Genomic DNA, 15,361 nt, shown 5'->3' with positions numbered 1-15,361 from the left:
AATTAGATCCCATTTGTCAATTTTGGCTTTTGTTGCCATTGCTTTTGGTGTTTTAGACGTGAAGTCCTTGCCCATGCCTATGTCCTGAATGGTATTACCTAGGTTTTCTTCTAGGGTTTTTATGGTTTTAGGTCTAACATTTAAATCTCTAATCCATCTTGAATTAATTTTGTATAAGGAGTAAGGAAAGGGTCCCGTTTCCTGACCACATAGTTATGTTTTTATTTCATTTTCTCATTGTTGCTTTAACAAATTACTAGAAATTTAGCAGGTTAAAACAACACAAATGTATCATCTTTCAGTTCTAGAGTTCAGAAGTTTGAAATGGGTCTCACTGAGCTAAAACCAACACTTCAGCAGGGCTGTGCTCCCGGCTGGAGACCTTAGGAGAGAATCTACCTCCTTGGCTTTTCCAGCTTTTAAAGGCTCCTGCATTCCTTGGCTTGTGGCCTGCTTCCATCTTCAAAGCCAACAACATTTGGTAGAGTCTTTCTTATGATGTCATCTCTCTGGTTCTGACCCTACCTCCTTCCTCTTCCCTGTTTAAGGACATGTGTGATCACACTAAGTCCATGTGCATAATCCAGGATAATCTCCCCATCTTGGATTCAGTTAATTAGCAACCTTAATTCTCGCCTGCCATGTAAAACCTAACATATTTGCAGGTTCTGGGGATGAGGACGTGGACATCTCTGGGGCACCATTGTCCTGCCTACCACTGTATCGTGGTATTGTCATGTCTGAATATTATTCAATTTCTTATTATTTTATTATTAATAACTTTCCATTTACTTCTTGTTATTTCAGTTAGGACATTAGAGTTTGTTGTTGTTGCTGTTTGTTTTATAAGTCATGCATGTGTAGGAATCTATGAATTTCATTTCAAGAGAGTAAAAGGAGTGTTATAAGGTAGTCATTATTCAGTGGGAGTCCTGGGTCCATCGGGTTGAGACTCCATGTGCTACAGGCAAGCAACTGCCCTTCTAGGAAGAGCTGCCCTGCTGTTGCCCAGCCCTGCCTGTGACTAGATAGCTCAACTGGTCTCCAATTCCCCTTCCTCTCCTGTTGTTCTCATTACCATCTGATTCACTCATGTCTTGTTTCTCAGATGCTTCCATACCTCGAGAACAAAGGAAAGTGTGCAATTCATTATTTCCTCCCAAACGGCCAACATCTTCTACGGTCCCTTCCACTCAGAAATTCGCAGACTCCGTGTTATTGTTAGAATTAGAGGACTGCAGACAAAAATCCAAAGACAACCCAACAAGAAGAATGAAAAAAGAACACTGCAGTCGATTCTTGCAGGTAGAATATTCCCCTGTGTGTGTTGAAGCTCTGGGGAAGGAGCCTTATATTTTCCAGTGATTAGGGTTTCACTCACTGCTTAAATTATAACCAAGCAATAGCTTCCTTTTCATTCTCAAAAGGGGGACTGGCAGGACCATTTTACAAGGTTAACAAGCAAGCACATTTGCTTTCACAACCCTAGGTGAAGAGCTGAGCTGTATAAGTCAGAAACAAAGGGAAACAGCAAACACAATCCTGAATTTATAGAGGAAAGAAAAGGCATAAACGAATGTTGTTTGTAAAAAACATCATAAATTCCTAACTCCAGAAATACATACCTATACAGGACAAAAATAAGGGTGTTCTGAGGGGGCATTATCTGCAAGAAACTTGTGGAAATATCAGAAGATATTCACAGGCAGGAAGAAACCACTCCATACATCAATGGAGATTTAAAGCCTTTTAAGGAGGAAAGAAAGCACAGGAAGTGAGGAAGGCCGCGATTCATTCCACTGTCAGGCTAGACACCTTTCATGGAGGAAGACAGGGTAGTGCTGCGTCTCCACCCTATTTTTCTCTTGGTTGTAAGTAGACAGCACACACATTTTCTTTCCCGAAAGTATAAATCCCATGCACAGTCCAAAGCCTAAGTTGTAAAGGCAGCTTGCTAACAACAGTCACCACCCATCTCCTGTGTCACCTGGGTCTCTGCAACACTGAGACTCCACTATCAGCCAACACAGCTGCAACCCTGTTTCCTAAGCCCCAGGCATTGGAGAGCTCTGCTGCCACCTGCAATACGAACTTGCCCACCAGGTCCCCGGACCTGAGGGGAACGGGAAGGGCCAGCTCTCTTCATTGAGAGAGAAGGACCTTGGAAACAGGAAGAGAGGAGCAATGCAGGCTTCCTGACCTCAGTGCTGTAAGAAGAGGATGAAAAGGTTCCCACACTGGCCAAACCAACTCAGTGGGCAACAGAAAGGGGATGCCCATGACTAGAGCATCTTGTACCTCTTGCATATCTTGGCAGTCTAGGCGTAACTTAGTTTGGTCTGAATAATCATTTGACTAGAAAAGGAAACCTACTCTCATAAATTGTGGGAAACTAGAGAGATCTACATGGTAGAGAGAGTGTGTGAGAAAGAAAAGAGACAGCGGGGTCGGGGGCAGTGCCTGGCACAGGGCAGGTGCACGAGGTGCAACACTCATGACTGCTCCTGGAGGAAGTGTCTGCCGCCCCCTCCCCTCCCCAGCTGAGCCAAGCTCCCATGCACTTAAGCTGTTGCCCGTGTGCTTCACACATCCCCTCCACACCATCATGCCATAGCCACAGGGCACCCAACTTATAGTAGGCGCTCAATAAACACTGAATTGAATTATTCAAATGTGGACCCCAGGAGATATTTCGAAGCTGTGCTGAAACAATTCAGAGCAGATTCACCATGAAAGGGAAGGAGGCAGGCAGAGCTTCTCCCTCCTCACAAATATCTTTTGATATTTAGACACATTTATTATGCATAACACTTGACTTCCTTCACCTTTAAGCACACATACACTGAATCTCTATTTGATTTAGTGCCAGGCCTGGCGTGGCAACTCTATAGCATTGCCTGGTCCTCACACAGGGAGCACTCTCTTCCCTACACATTCTCCTCCCTTCACACCCCTGCCTGGTGATCCCTGAACAGCTGTGCAGCTGTTGGGGTTGGGCAAACGTTTCAGATTTGTTCTCACCCAAGTCCCCTCCACTGTACTTTAGGACTAGTTTCCTTTGTACATTTCCACCTGCCTGACTTTCACAAAATCACCCGGGTGACCATCCTTGCAGGCCCCAGCCTTTCTCATTGCTGGTGGCTCTGTCAACCTGAAGGGCAGGTGCTCGATAAAGCTGCGGGGATGGGATCGATCCGCTGCCCTTTCGTGGGCCACCTGGAGGACGCTGTCTTGGTGCCTGCTGGGGAAGGGCTTGGCTTCTTTCCCCAGCTGATGCACACTCTTCTCCCCGTAATTAAGCAATCTGCTTCCACTAGCAGTTTCCTTCCCAGTACTTTAACATGAGTGACCTGAAGCCTCCACAGAACCCCAACAGGGCCTTGCTGGTAACCGAGCAGGGAAGGAAAATGGAGCTGGCAGGACCCAGGTCGTATTCCTCCCTGGACAACCACAGAGCAACATCCCTTGCCCAAGGTAGAAAAACCAAACTCCCCGGAATAAAGTGGTTTTTTGTTTGTTTGTTTAAAATATGTTTATCATAACAAAACACAAACCATTTAAATCACTTATCAAACTTATCGAGGTAAGTTCATTAGTAGCAAGCAGATCTAAGAACAGAAAAAGAAACTGGCTCTCTCTTCTTATTTTGAGCACCAGTGAAGCTTGGACATTCACCCTACTGGTGTTGACATGACAGTCTCAGATCTTATGCTGAAACCCCAGAGAGACACCAGCTCCTGCTCTTCAAATCCACATGACCCACATACTTCTCTCTTAGAGTAGGAAGATCTACTTAATTCAACTTAATTCAACTCTCTTTTGGCCTAGTCTTAAGTCCCTCTCACACAGAACCACCTCCTACCCAGCTCCTCTTTCCTTGGGCAATGGTCTCAGCTCAGGCTGCTGTCACAAAGCAGCACAAGTTGAGTGACTTATAAGCAACAGAAATCTATCTCTTACAGTTCTGGCGGCTAGAAGTCTGAGATCAGGGAGCCAGCATGCTTAGGTTACAGTGCAGGCCCCCCTTCCAAGGGCAGATTATTGACCTGTAATTGTATTCTGACATGCCAGAGAGAGAGAGATCAAGCTCTCTCCCCTCTTATTAAGGCACTTGTCCTATTCATGGGGCTCCACCCGCATGACCTAATCACCTCCCAAAGAACCCACCTCCAAATACCATCATTTTGGGAATTAGATTGCAATCATATGAACTTAGGGAAGAACATGAACATTTGGTCCATCATAATGCCTCCCCCAGGGCCTCCTCTAAGGGAATTACTCACAATGACTCAACAACTGGAGTTTGAAAGGGGTCAAATGATTCCGAGCCACAATCATGTTAATTTGTATAACCTATGTGTTTACCTCCCTGGACCAAGCAACAAGCTCTGCCATGACAGAGAGCATCTGGCACAGTGTGGTGGCTCACACCTGTAATCCCAACACTTTAGGAGGCCAAGGCGGGCAGATCACTTGAGCACAGTAGCTTGAGACCAGCCCGTGCAACATAGTGAAATCCTGTCTCTAGAAAAAATACAAAAATTAGCCAGGCACAGTGGTTCACACCTGTGGTCCCAGCTACTCTGGAGGCTGGAGTGGGAGGATCACTTGAGTTGGGGAGGTAGAGGCTGCAGTGACCCATAATCATGCCACTGTACTCCAGCCTTGGTGACAGAGTGAGACCCTGTCTCAAAAAAAAAAAAAAAAAAAAGCGGGGGGTGTCTTATCCACCCTGGACTCCTGATGCCAAGCACAGAGCCTAGATAATACCACATCAGCACTCACCTGCTAAATGGAAGCGACCAGAAGCAGAAATGGCTGTGGCTGAATTCTACATGCACAGTGAGAGGTAAGGAGCTATGCTGTTTCCATGATCACAGGAGCTAAGATTTACTGACCCAGCCATGTGCCAGGCACAGGGCCAGTGGCTTCATCTTGCATAATTAGGTATAATGCATACAACAGCCCCTTGGAGTAAGTTCCATGATCTTCCCATTATACAGAAGGGGAAACACAAGTTCAAAGAAGACAAGTGTTTTGTCCAAGATCACACACTATTATGTGACAGATCCAGGGTTCCAGCCCAAGCAGTCTGGCTGTCTTTTAGCCCCTTGCTACACCACTGGCTGTGCCAAGGGCTCCTCCATCCACTGTGACATGAGCTGGGGTGACTCCCATGAAACAGGCTTCTCCAGAGATACCCCCTTGTGCTGTCCATCCAGGGCAGGGGGACTCTGTCCCAGAGGCCTGCATCTCCTGTGGTAGGGTATGCACTGCCAGCCTGGAGAGTATGAGGCTGCTCAGCACAAGTCACACCCAGGGCAACTGTGCCCCACTAACTCAGCTTTCCAACATCTGATCTGGCATTCACGGTTTTGAATGCCCGTGAAGCCTCTAAAATGTACCAGGCCCTGAACCAAATGCTAGAGATCCCAGAGATGGGTGAGACCAAATTGTCACCTGCTCTCATGGAGCTTCCAGTTTGCTGGGGGAAAAGCCATGGGTATCAACTACACTAGATATGGTCTGTGATACAGTTCCTAAGACCTGTGATGGGGTGAGAGAGGGCACTCCTCCTCCGCGGCCCCATCCTCACCACTGCCTGGAGAGGGAGGACAGTTTCTGCTCCTCTGAAAATATTCCCTTCCTAATTGCACCCTCAGGGCAGGAAGGACTGGACAATCCGAGAGCTGAAGCTGACCACAGGGTCTAACCTGATGTGTCCTCATGGGCGGGGGTTATCCTGACATGCAGGCACCCCCTCGTAGGTTGTGCTCCTTCTTGAAGTGTTTGCTTTTATGCAGAAGCAGCTGCTCCCGGATCTTGCGCCTCCACAGTCAGCATGGGCGGGGTGGGTCTTCTTGAAACACCCCACCATGAAGCAAGAAGGAAAATGGAGGGAGAAAGGCGGGCACCTTGCTGTTGGGCCTTGTGGGCCATGGAGAGCTTCTATTCTAAGTTTACTGGAGACTTTCTGAGTTAGTGGAGGATTTTAAAGTAAGGGTTACTGTGATGTAATGATAATTCTAAAAGATCGCTCTGGCTTCTATGTGAAAACTGGATCTCAGAGCAGCAGGATGGAAAGACAAGAGCATCCTCTGTAAGCCAGGGGAGGGGGACTGACAGCTGAAAACAGGCTTCTAAATTCTAATGTGCGGGATGCCCCCGCTGCTGGTTACACACAGAGCCTGATTTGGTAGGGTTGGGGTGGAGCCAGGATGCCCCCGCTGCTGGTTACACACAGAGCCTGATTTGGTAGGGTTGGGGTGGAGCCAGGATGCCCCCGCTGCTGGTTACACACAGAGCCTGATTTGGTAGGGTTGGGGTGGAGCCAGGATGACCCCGCTGCTGGTTACACACAGAGCCTGATTTGGGAGGGGTGCAGTGAAGCCAGAGACTCTGCATTTCTCACAAGCCCCCGATGCTGACACTGCTGGCCCGGGGACCATATTTTGGGTAGCAAGGGCTTAAATGAAGGTGGTAGCTGGGAGCCAGAGGGACTATTTGAGGCCCCTTGTGAAGCAGGAGCCCACCACATGTGCTGACAGGGCAGACGCCGGATGGGAGAGGCAAGGAGGCAAGAGGGCCTCCCAGGTTCTGGCGTAGACACTGGAGTGGCCTGGAAGCCCTCCACCAGGTGGGGACACCAGATGGATAGCAGGAGTAGGAAGGAGGGGGACACCAAGAGTTCTTGTTTCGGGGAATTCCTCCGGCCGGGATGGAGACTACTGTTTTGTTGAGAATGAACAACAAGGGCCATCCTGAGGCGCGACAAGTCCACAGAGAACCCGCATCGCTCTCCTCCACATGTGGGACAGCTCTCGCTCACTCTCGTCAGGGCTATTATAGCCTGGCCTTGGCCCGGAACTTGAACCAGACCAAGCGATCTCAGCCAGCAAGGACTACTTCCCAGGGTGAAGCTGCCTGGAGGGGAGATGTCAATTAAAACCGACCTGCCTTGGCTAAGGACATGGGTCAGGAAACAGGCATCAAGCAAACAAGTAATAAACTCAGCAGTATTAAAACTCAAATAATGTGGGATTCTGCAAATAGCACCAACCAAGGCTGCAGCTTCTTGGGGCATAATAGCGGAAAGACGGGGACCTAGGAAAAGGAAGAAAAGCCAAGTTGAGTAGATGAGCATCCTCCAGTTAGCTAAGGATGGCTGGTATGGGAAAAAGGCATCATAATGAAATAGAGAATAACCTTTGTTCTCTATGTTTTCAAACCATTTCTCATATGGCCACAGATATATCATGGGGTTTATTTTTACTTTAAAAATTTCACAAAGAAATGGAATTTTCTGTAACTGCTATGGTGTAAGAGAGCTAAGCAAGTAATAAAAGAGCTTTGGGAGAGGATGCAACGTGGAGTAGCAGCCGTCCAAAGTCAGACCAGAGGCAGAAGTCTCTGGAAGAAGTTTTAGTTAAGACAAAGAAAAAGAAAAGGTTCAAACAACCACAGGAGAACTAAGAAAGGCCTACAAAGGACAAGAGTTGGCATTCAGTGACAAGGGAGAGTAACCCATTGCCAAGACTGTGAATGAACGTTTTGTTTCTGAATCTCCATGCTAAAGGTCACCATTCCGCAACAACACAAAGAACATTCTATAAGGAATGTGAAGTATGAGAACACTTTTCAGAGGCTACCTGCACGTATAATTAGGACCTTCATACGATTAAAGGTGGCAGAGGCCCGGGATCAAATGAATTGCACTGCAGAGTTCATTAGGCAGGAGCCTAACCTCAGCAGCCAACAAAAGCATGCAGCTGAAAAGTGGTTGTCATAGTAAGGGCTACGATACAGGGAAAAAAACAAAGTCATCAGTGAGACTTCAGGATTTTACCAAGATCAAAAGGGCTTGGCATTAAAAGATAAAAGTAAAACCTGGATCATAGGTATCTATTAGAAATCCTGAGCATATGCCTAAGAATCTAGTATTAGATCATCTGAGGCCTAAGAAGCACGCTGGGTGCATATGCTCTCGGTCCTGGAGATACACAACCAATTTGACTGCCACAGAGGACACATGCAGTTCTCTTGCCTGGGTCTTTCATAGGCATTTGAATCCATCGTGACTCATGACACTACAGAGTCTGCAAGCATGGAGTGGGTGTGACACCCGAATACAATGAAGAATAACAGAAAATACAAGCAGTTATGGCAGATGGAAACTGCTGTTACCATCAATTCTTTTACAATTATACATACTTTTAATCTTCTTGGAAGGATTTGATTCCTTAGATGAGCCACAATAACGACAGAAAAAACCTGTTAACGGGAAAGTGGAGTAAATGACACAATTGAAGACGGTAGGGTTCCATTACGGCGTGAGAGAATGCAGGTCTGCTGCTGTAATGTACCACTCAGCACAGGCAAGAGGAAATGAAGTCAAAGGAGGCTTTGAAGAGGAAAGGTGAGCGGAAAGAAAAGTAAGAGAAAAGCCCGCCAGTGACTTTCCTTTTATCTGCACTGCAAGAATTGTGTTGAACTTAGGGAGAGACGTGTTTACAGTGCAAGTCAAAAAAGTGCCTCTGTGGGAACAAGAAAAGGAAAATTCCATTAACTCACCAGTTATTTGAGCTTAGAGGGATAACAGAAAAATGGGATGGACTTCACTCAATCCTTTTTGTGGCTAGGATTAGAAAAGAGATCTCACCTCGGTCCCACTTTAAGACAATTCAGATGGCCAGGCTCTCTTACACCACAATCTGTAAAGAGTTAGAAGAGTATCTTGAACCAATAGGGTTCTTCTGTCAGATCTTTTGCTGTGCAACTACAATCACAGTTGTAGAATAGAGCGCTTGTTTTAAAAGTAAAATAAAATAGATTTTGAAGCCTCATATAAATCACTTTCTAGATCCCCCTCCTCATTATTTCGTCACAAGTCTTACAAAATGTTCAACATCTGCCCCCTGACAGGAGGAGGCCGGTCTAAGCGTCCCTTCAGGTGGCCCACAGGGCACCAGGCTTCTCTCAAGCCAGAGGCTGCACCTGAGAAGTCTCTTCTACAGAGTGGCTTCTCCCCACCAGGAGCCCTTGTCCAGATGGGCAGTGAGAAAGGGGTCAGGGGACCACATTACTCAGGGCCTTAAATTAAAACATGACAGACCGGACATGCACTTCATTGCAAACAGGCAACTGATGCATGTGGTCTCCACTGAAGTAGAGTGCCTTTTCTTGCAAAAAATAATGAACTGCAAATAACAAACAGCAATTCCAATGCTGGGTGGCAACAAACATATGTCTTCCAGCAAGAACTGCTACTGAAGCTCCCTCTCAGACTTCACATTGTATGCTGAGCCCAGGGGGGGAGCTCTGCCTGCTCTTCTCCCAACACTGCCAACCATCACGGGGACCCACCTGAAGGCTGAAGGTGGCAACGGTTGTGTAGAAGCAGTCGGGAGAAGAAGGTGGGGTGATTTGGGCAAAGCTGGGGTGTGTAGAAGCAGTCGGGAGAAGAAGGTGGGGTGATTTGGGCAAAGCTGGGGTGTGTAGAAGCAGTCGGGAGAAGAAGGTGGGGTGATTTGGGCAAAGCTGGGGTGTGTAGAAGCAGTCGAGAGAAGAAGGTGGGGTGATTTGGGCAAAGCTGGGGTGTGTAGAAGCAGGTGGGAGAAGAAGGCGGGGTGATTTGGGCAAAGCTGGGGTTCCTGCTTGGCTTTCTGTTTGCTTCATTTTGATCAGTGGTTACAGCACGTCGGAGGAGCACTTGGGATTTTGAACAAGATTAAGGCAGAATAATTCTGTGCTGACCCGACTAAGGGCCTGCATGGGGAAGAGGCAGGTGTCCATGGGTCTGAGGCAGTCCAAATTGCTCCTTCCCACTGAGGCTCCATCACACAGTGTAGAAGCATCTAGCACATTGCAGGGAAAACAACCAACAGAAGAGAGGGGCAACCCCAGGAGGCACTAAAACTGGCAGACAGTGTGTGTGACACCCCATCCCCACCCCAGGCTCATAAGCCAGGGGCAGCCAACACCTGGGCTGCAGGGGAAATGCCCCATGTGGACAGAGACACGGGCCTGCCACGTAGAGTGCTGCTACCACTAGTTCCTACAGGACATCTACTCCCATGTGGGCAGTGGCAACAATGGTCTGCTTGCTCATGGCCAGGAGGATTGAGTGGAGTGCTGGTGCTCCATGGAGGACTCCTGGGGGTCAGTGTACCGTGCTGGCACAGTCCTCAGCTGTGACTCTCTCAAAGACACGCAGGATGGAGCTGATTCCTGAACCCTGAACCAAAATCTCAACTGTGATAGAAATATGGATCTGCCAATGGATGTGTTTTCTGGAAGCTACTAAATCACCATGAAATCTGTCCACCAAAATTGTCTCTGTGAAACTGAGAATTTCACCCTTGAATCAAATAATACCCTTTCACTGACAAAGAGACACTCACACCCTGAAACACATTTGTACATGCGTAATAGTTCATTTTATATGTCAACTTGACTGGGCCATGGGTGCCCAGATATTTGGTCATACATTATTCTAGGTATGGCTGTGATGGTGTTCTGGGATGACATTAACATTTAAACTGGCAGACTGAATAAAGCAAATGGCCCTCGCTAGTGTGGGTGGGGCCCATCCAATCAGCTGATGGCCTGAATAGAATAAAAAAGTTGACCCTCCCCTTTTGAAAAGGAGGGAATTTTTCCTCCCAACAGCCTTCAAGCTGGGACACTGGTTTTTGCTGCCTTTGATCTCAAGCTGAAACACTGGCCCTTCCTGCGTCCCAAGCCTGCAGGCTTTCAAACTGGAGTCACACCATTGGCTTTCCTGGGACCCCAGCCTGCTAACAGCAGACATTGGGATTTGTCAGCTTCCACAGTCACATCAGCCAATTCCTTCTTTTACACACACACACACACACGCACACGCACACAAACACATACACACACCCCTATGAGTTCTGTTTCTCTGAGCAACTCTGACAAACACAATGTATTTCTTATCAGGTCTCAGTAAAGCAGGAATGGTGACCGAGTCACAGAGAAGCAGGCTTGGCAAAGTGCATGCTGCTGGACAGCCTCACTTGGACGAGACTGCATCAGGTGAACTCTTATACACAGGGGAATGTCCTGTCCATTCACACATGCACATGAACTGAAAAGTAACTTCTACAATGAATGAATGACTCACACCACTTCACTGGGAGCCCCACTCCCTCCCCCATCCTCAGAGGCTGATACCCCACAATGCCCCAGCACCCCCAGTCTGCTGTTTAGGGTAAACCCTCAGCAGTAAAAACAATACAAAATTTAAAAAACACACAAAACTCAGAAAGACCGAGGATGATCACAAAGGCAAACTGTTCAATCATCCTGACCTTCTTAAAAAGAAGATGCAGTGTCATCAAACGGTATACTTACTACTTAAAACACCCCCAGGGAAAGAAGAAAGGGCACGGTGCAGTAGCTGGCTTGGTGGACCCAGGAACCACAGGCCAAGACAAATGTCAGTGACAGTCTTAGACAGGCACCGATTGTTCTGCTAAATATCAAAGCGCAGGAATGCTCAGTGTAGGTTCACTATTTGCAAAAACTAATAAATTGTCACTTGTTGAAAATGCCAGTGTGACTTCAAGAGGGTAACATAGGTCAGGAAGCCCATGGCAAAAGGACATTATGCCCTAGGATATGCCATAAGGCCACAAACTGTTTGGATTCCCAGTAGGCAGAAGGGAGAGACCAGGCTGAGATAATTCTGAGGCTTGGAATCCCTGTCCCATGTTACAACCAGGCAAGTCATTACTCTATGCAGTGCCTCTTCCACCACCCCTACCTCTGCCTCCAGTCACCCAGCTGGCACCAGCCACACCCCTGCCTGGAGCCCTGCTCCCACCCTACACTCACAAAGCCTCCCTGCTCAGCACCTGCCCCTACCCCAGACCCAGGTCCATGGGCCCCTGGTGCTCCCCATAGCACTCCTGGGTCCCTGGGCCACCTCCCTGAAGCATTCATCACTCTCGATTGGAACTGCCTGTTTAAGGCTGCATTTTCCATACCTCTCGGCCAGTTCTGCTTGTTCTTTTGTCCACTGCACTTTTTGCCGCTAACGTACTATAATTTACTTATTACATGTATGTGAATTGGCTATCTACCCCAATTAAAACGTAAGCTTCTCAACCATATCATCTGTCTGATTTGTTCACTGAACTATCCCAAGTGTTGAGAACAGTGCCTGGCTGGTAAAAGCAGCTCAAGGAGTATTTGTTGTATGAAAAAATAAGTCATTTCCCTTGTTAGACTATTTGCCTCTTGAGAGTGGGAACTATCTTAATTCTGTAGCCCAGATTGGTGGGCACAGTAATGCCCATGGCCCTCAACCAAAGATGTCCACATCCTCGTCTTCGAGACCTGTGAATATGTGGCCTTACATAGTAAAGAAGAATGTGCAGATGTGATCACATTAAGGATCTGGTGATGGAGAAGCCATCCCAGATGGATAGTCCTGGATTATTTGGGTGGGTCCAATGTCATCAGAAGGGCCCTTAAAAAAGGGAGTAGGAAGGCTGGCAATTTGACCCTGGAAGCAGAGGTCAGAGTGAGTGGATGTGAGAACTTAGCCTGCCGTTGCTGGTTCTGGGGATGGAGGAAGGGAGCCTTGGGTCGAGGAGTGTGGGTGGCCTCTAGATGCCAAAAAAGGCAAGAAAGGAATCTTTCCCAGAAACACTAGTTCTCTCGACACCTTGATTTTAGCACAGGAACCACTACAGACTTCTGACCTCCACAATTGTAAGACAGTATAAGTTTGTGTTGTTTCAAACCATAAATTTGTGGTAATTTGTGGCAGTGGCGATAGGAAATTAACACAACCAGAGAGTGAACACATGGCAGTTGCTCAGTAAATGCCTACTAAATGAGTGCCTGTCAACCATAAATACAGTGTTACTTTGTGTAGGGAAAAGAGAGAGAGATCAGACTGTTACTGTGGCTATGTAGAAAGGGAAGACATAAGAAATTCCATTTTGACCTGTACCTTGAACAATTGCTTTGCTGAGATGCTATTAATTTGTCACTTTGCCCCAGTCACTTTGCCCCAACTTTGAGCTCACAAAAACATGTGTTGTACGGAATCAAGGTTTAAGGGACCTAGGGCTGTGCAGGATGTGCCTTGTTAACAAAATGTTTACAAGCAGTATGCTTGGTAAAAGTCATCGCCATTCTCTAGTCTCAATAAACCAGGGGCACAATGCACTGCGGAAAGCCGCAGGGACCTCTGCCCTGGAAAGCCGGATATTGTCCAAGGTTTCTCCCCATGTGATAGTCCGAAATATGGCCTTGTGGGATGGGAAAGACCAGAAAGTCTCCCAGCCCAACACCCGTAAAGCGTCTGTGCTGAGGTGGATTAGTAAAAAAGGAAGGCCTCTGTCTCCTGCCTGCCCCTGGGAACTGAAGGTCTTGGTATAAAACTCTATTGTACATTTGTTCAGTTCTGAGATAGGAGAAAAACCGCCCTATGGCGGGGGCGAGACATGTTGGCAGCAATGCTGCTTTGTTATTCTTTACTCCACGGAGATGTTTGGGCGGAGAAAAGCATAAATCTAGCCTACGTGCACATCCAGGCATAGTACCTCCCCTTGAACTTAATTATGACATAGATTCTTTTGCTCACATGTTTTTGCTGACCTTATTATCACCCTGCTCTCCTACTGCATTCCTCTTGCTGAGATAGTGCAAATAATAATCAATAAAAACTGAGGGAACTCAGAGACCGGTGCTGGTGCAGCCCTTGGTATGCTGAGTGCCGGTCTCCTGGGCCCACTGTTGTTTCTCTATACTTTGTCTCTGTGTTTTATTTCTTTTCTCAGTCTCTTGTCCCACCTGATGAGATATACCCCAGGTGTGGAGAGGCACGCCACCCCTTCAGCTTTGAGTCTAAAATAAAATCCAATCCATAAGAACATCCACAAGTGATTTAAGCCATGAGCCACTGGTGATGACTGTTGCTGTTATTTTCTTCGGTTTTTCTTTTCCTTTAAGTAACTAATTTTGACTCAGAGATGCTCATGATAGCATTTCCTGTGCGGCTAGCTGTCTTCCATCTACCTTCTCAGGCAGTTCTATTTTATCAAATACAAATTTCCTCCTTGTAAAACCTTAACGCAAGATTTAACAATAACAAAAGGAATCACCTTACTAAATGAAAACTGTTAGGTTTAACAAACACACACTTAGTGGCACTCAGGTTCTCACGTGGGCCCTTCTACCGGGCTGGAAGCGGGGCACGCAAGCGTGATTCTTTCTGAGCGTTTGGAGATGCTCGGGCTCCATGAATCTATTTTTAACACTGATACTCAAGAAAAGAGAGAAAGTGACGAGAAGTCATTGAAGACACATTTCTGCGTCCAACAGAGAATTTAAATGGTCTCAATTATGGGCAAAATCTTTTCCTTGTCTCTTCAAAGAGCAAGAAGCAAACAGTTTTTTCTCAGCTCTCTTCTCTCCAACCCTGCCAGCCCCACACCAGGCCTGCCATTACTTTCATCCCAGAAGCTGAAAACCCCAAAAGACTTGGGATTAATCACTTTCAGTGATTATTGATGAATTTTGATATGTAAGTTTATTTTCAGTTAACATTAATAAATCATTAAAATTATAAATAGGGTATCTATTTGTTTATATGAGAAATAAATTTTGAAATGTTTAACCCTCCAGAAGCAACTTATGTACAATGTAGAATTTGTTTTGTTTTTGGTCTTGTGGAAGATGTATAGCAAAGAGATATAAAAAGATCTCAAAACATGCTATCCCATAGTAATTTGCAACACTGTTCTGCAATATACATCACATACTTTATGATGAGGAATTCTTGCCTTTTTCTCTCCGGCAATACTGATTTATAGGATACAGCTGAAGAACCAAAACCTCCAACATAGTCAATTCTATTTCATAACACGTATTAAGCAACTACTATGTGTGATGCCTTGGGTTGGAGCAAGAGAAAGCCTACGATATCAAGGTGCCTCCCACAGGAGGAAAAGTTTTCCTCTTTCCAACTGGTGCACCAGGGTTCACATGTCAGTGCTTCAGCACAGTTATTAAGCAGGCATAATTTCTTGACTGAAAAACCCTAAACCAGAGTTTCATTAAAAGAAAAAGGTTGAAACCAATTTTTCTAATAAATACAGCTATATTTCAATTTAAACTATGGGACCATGGAATTCAGAGGGCATCCTTTCACCTGGGAGAGCCTGAAACACTTCATTTCCTTTGCTATAGGAGTGGTGCTTAGCGTCTACCCATCAAGCAGTCTGTCCACCCACTCTCCTCTCTGTCATTTATCAAGAGCTGCCTTGAGCGAGGCGCAGGGCCAGGCAGACAAGATAATGGCCAGGACATACACCTTCTTGGGGAA

The 15,361-nt window shown here is 46.5% G+C and overlaps 1 protein-coding gene across 6 annotated transcripts in view; it reads right to left on the bottom strand.

Moving 5' to 3' along the window:
- The window catches only part of ZFAT (zinc finger and AT-hook domain containing), a 240,286-nt gene that overhangs the window by 14,538 nt on the left and 210,387 nt on the right, over positions 1-15,361 (bottom strand). The window contains exon 16 of one of the 6 annotated variants that reach the window (XM_017863815.1): positions 8,445-8,711. The exons of the other annotated variants lie outside the window; for them this stretch is intronic. Within the exon in view, the coding sequence (XP_017719304.1) occupies positions 8,700-8,711 (12 nt within the window). The 3' untranslated portion in view covers positions 8,445-8,699. Of the gene's footprint in view, positions 1-8,444; positions 8,712-15,361 lie in introns of those variants that run through there. 6 annotated transcript variants of the gene reach the window in all.

This window comes from Rhinopithecus bieti, unplaced genomic scaffold (genome assembly GCF_001698545.2).
Source record: "Rhinopithecus bieti isolate Rb0 unplaced genomic scaffold, ASM169854v2 scaffold_72501, whole genome shotgun sequence".
NCBI lineage: Eukaryota > Metazoa > Chordata > Mammalia > Primates > Cercopithecidae > Rhinopithecus > Rhinopithecus bieti.
Note: the sequence above shows the minus strand (reverse complement) of the source record. Positions and strands in the feature narration are given on the sequence as shown.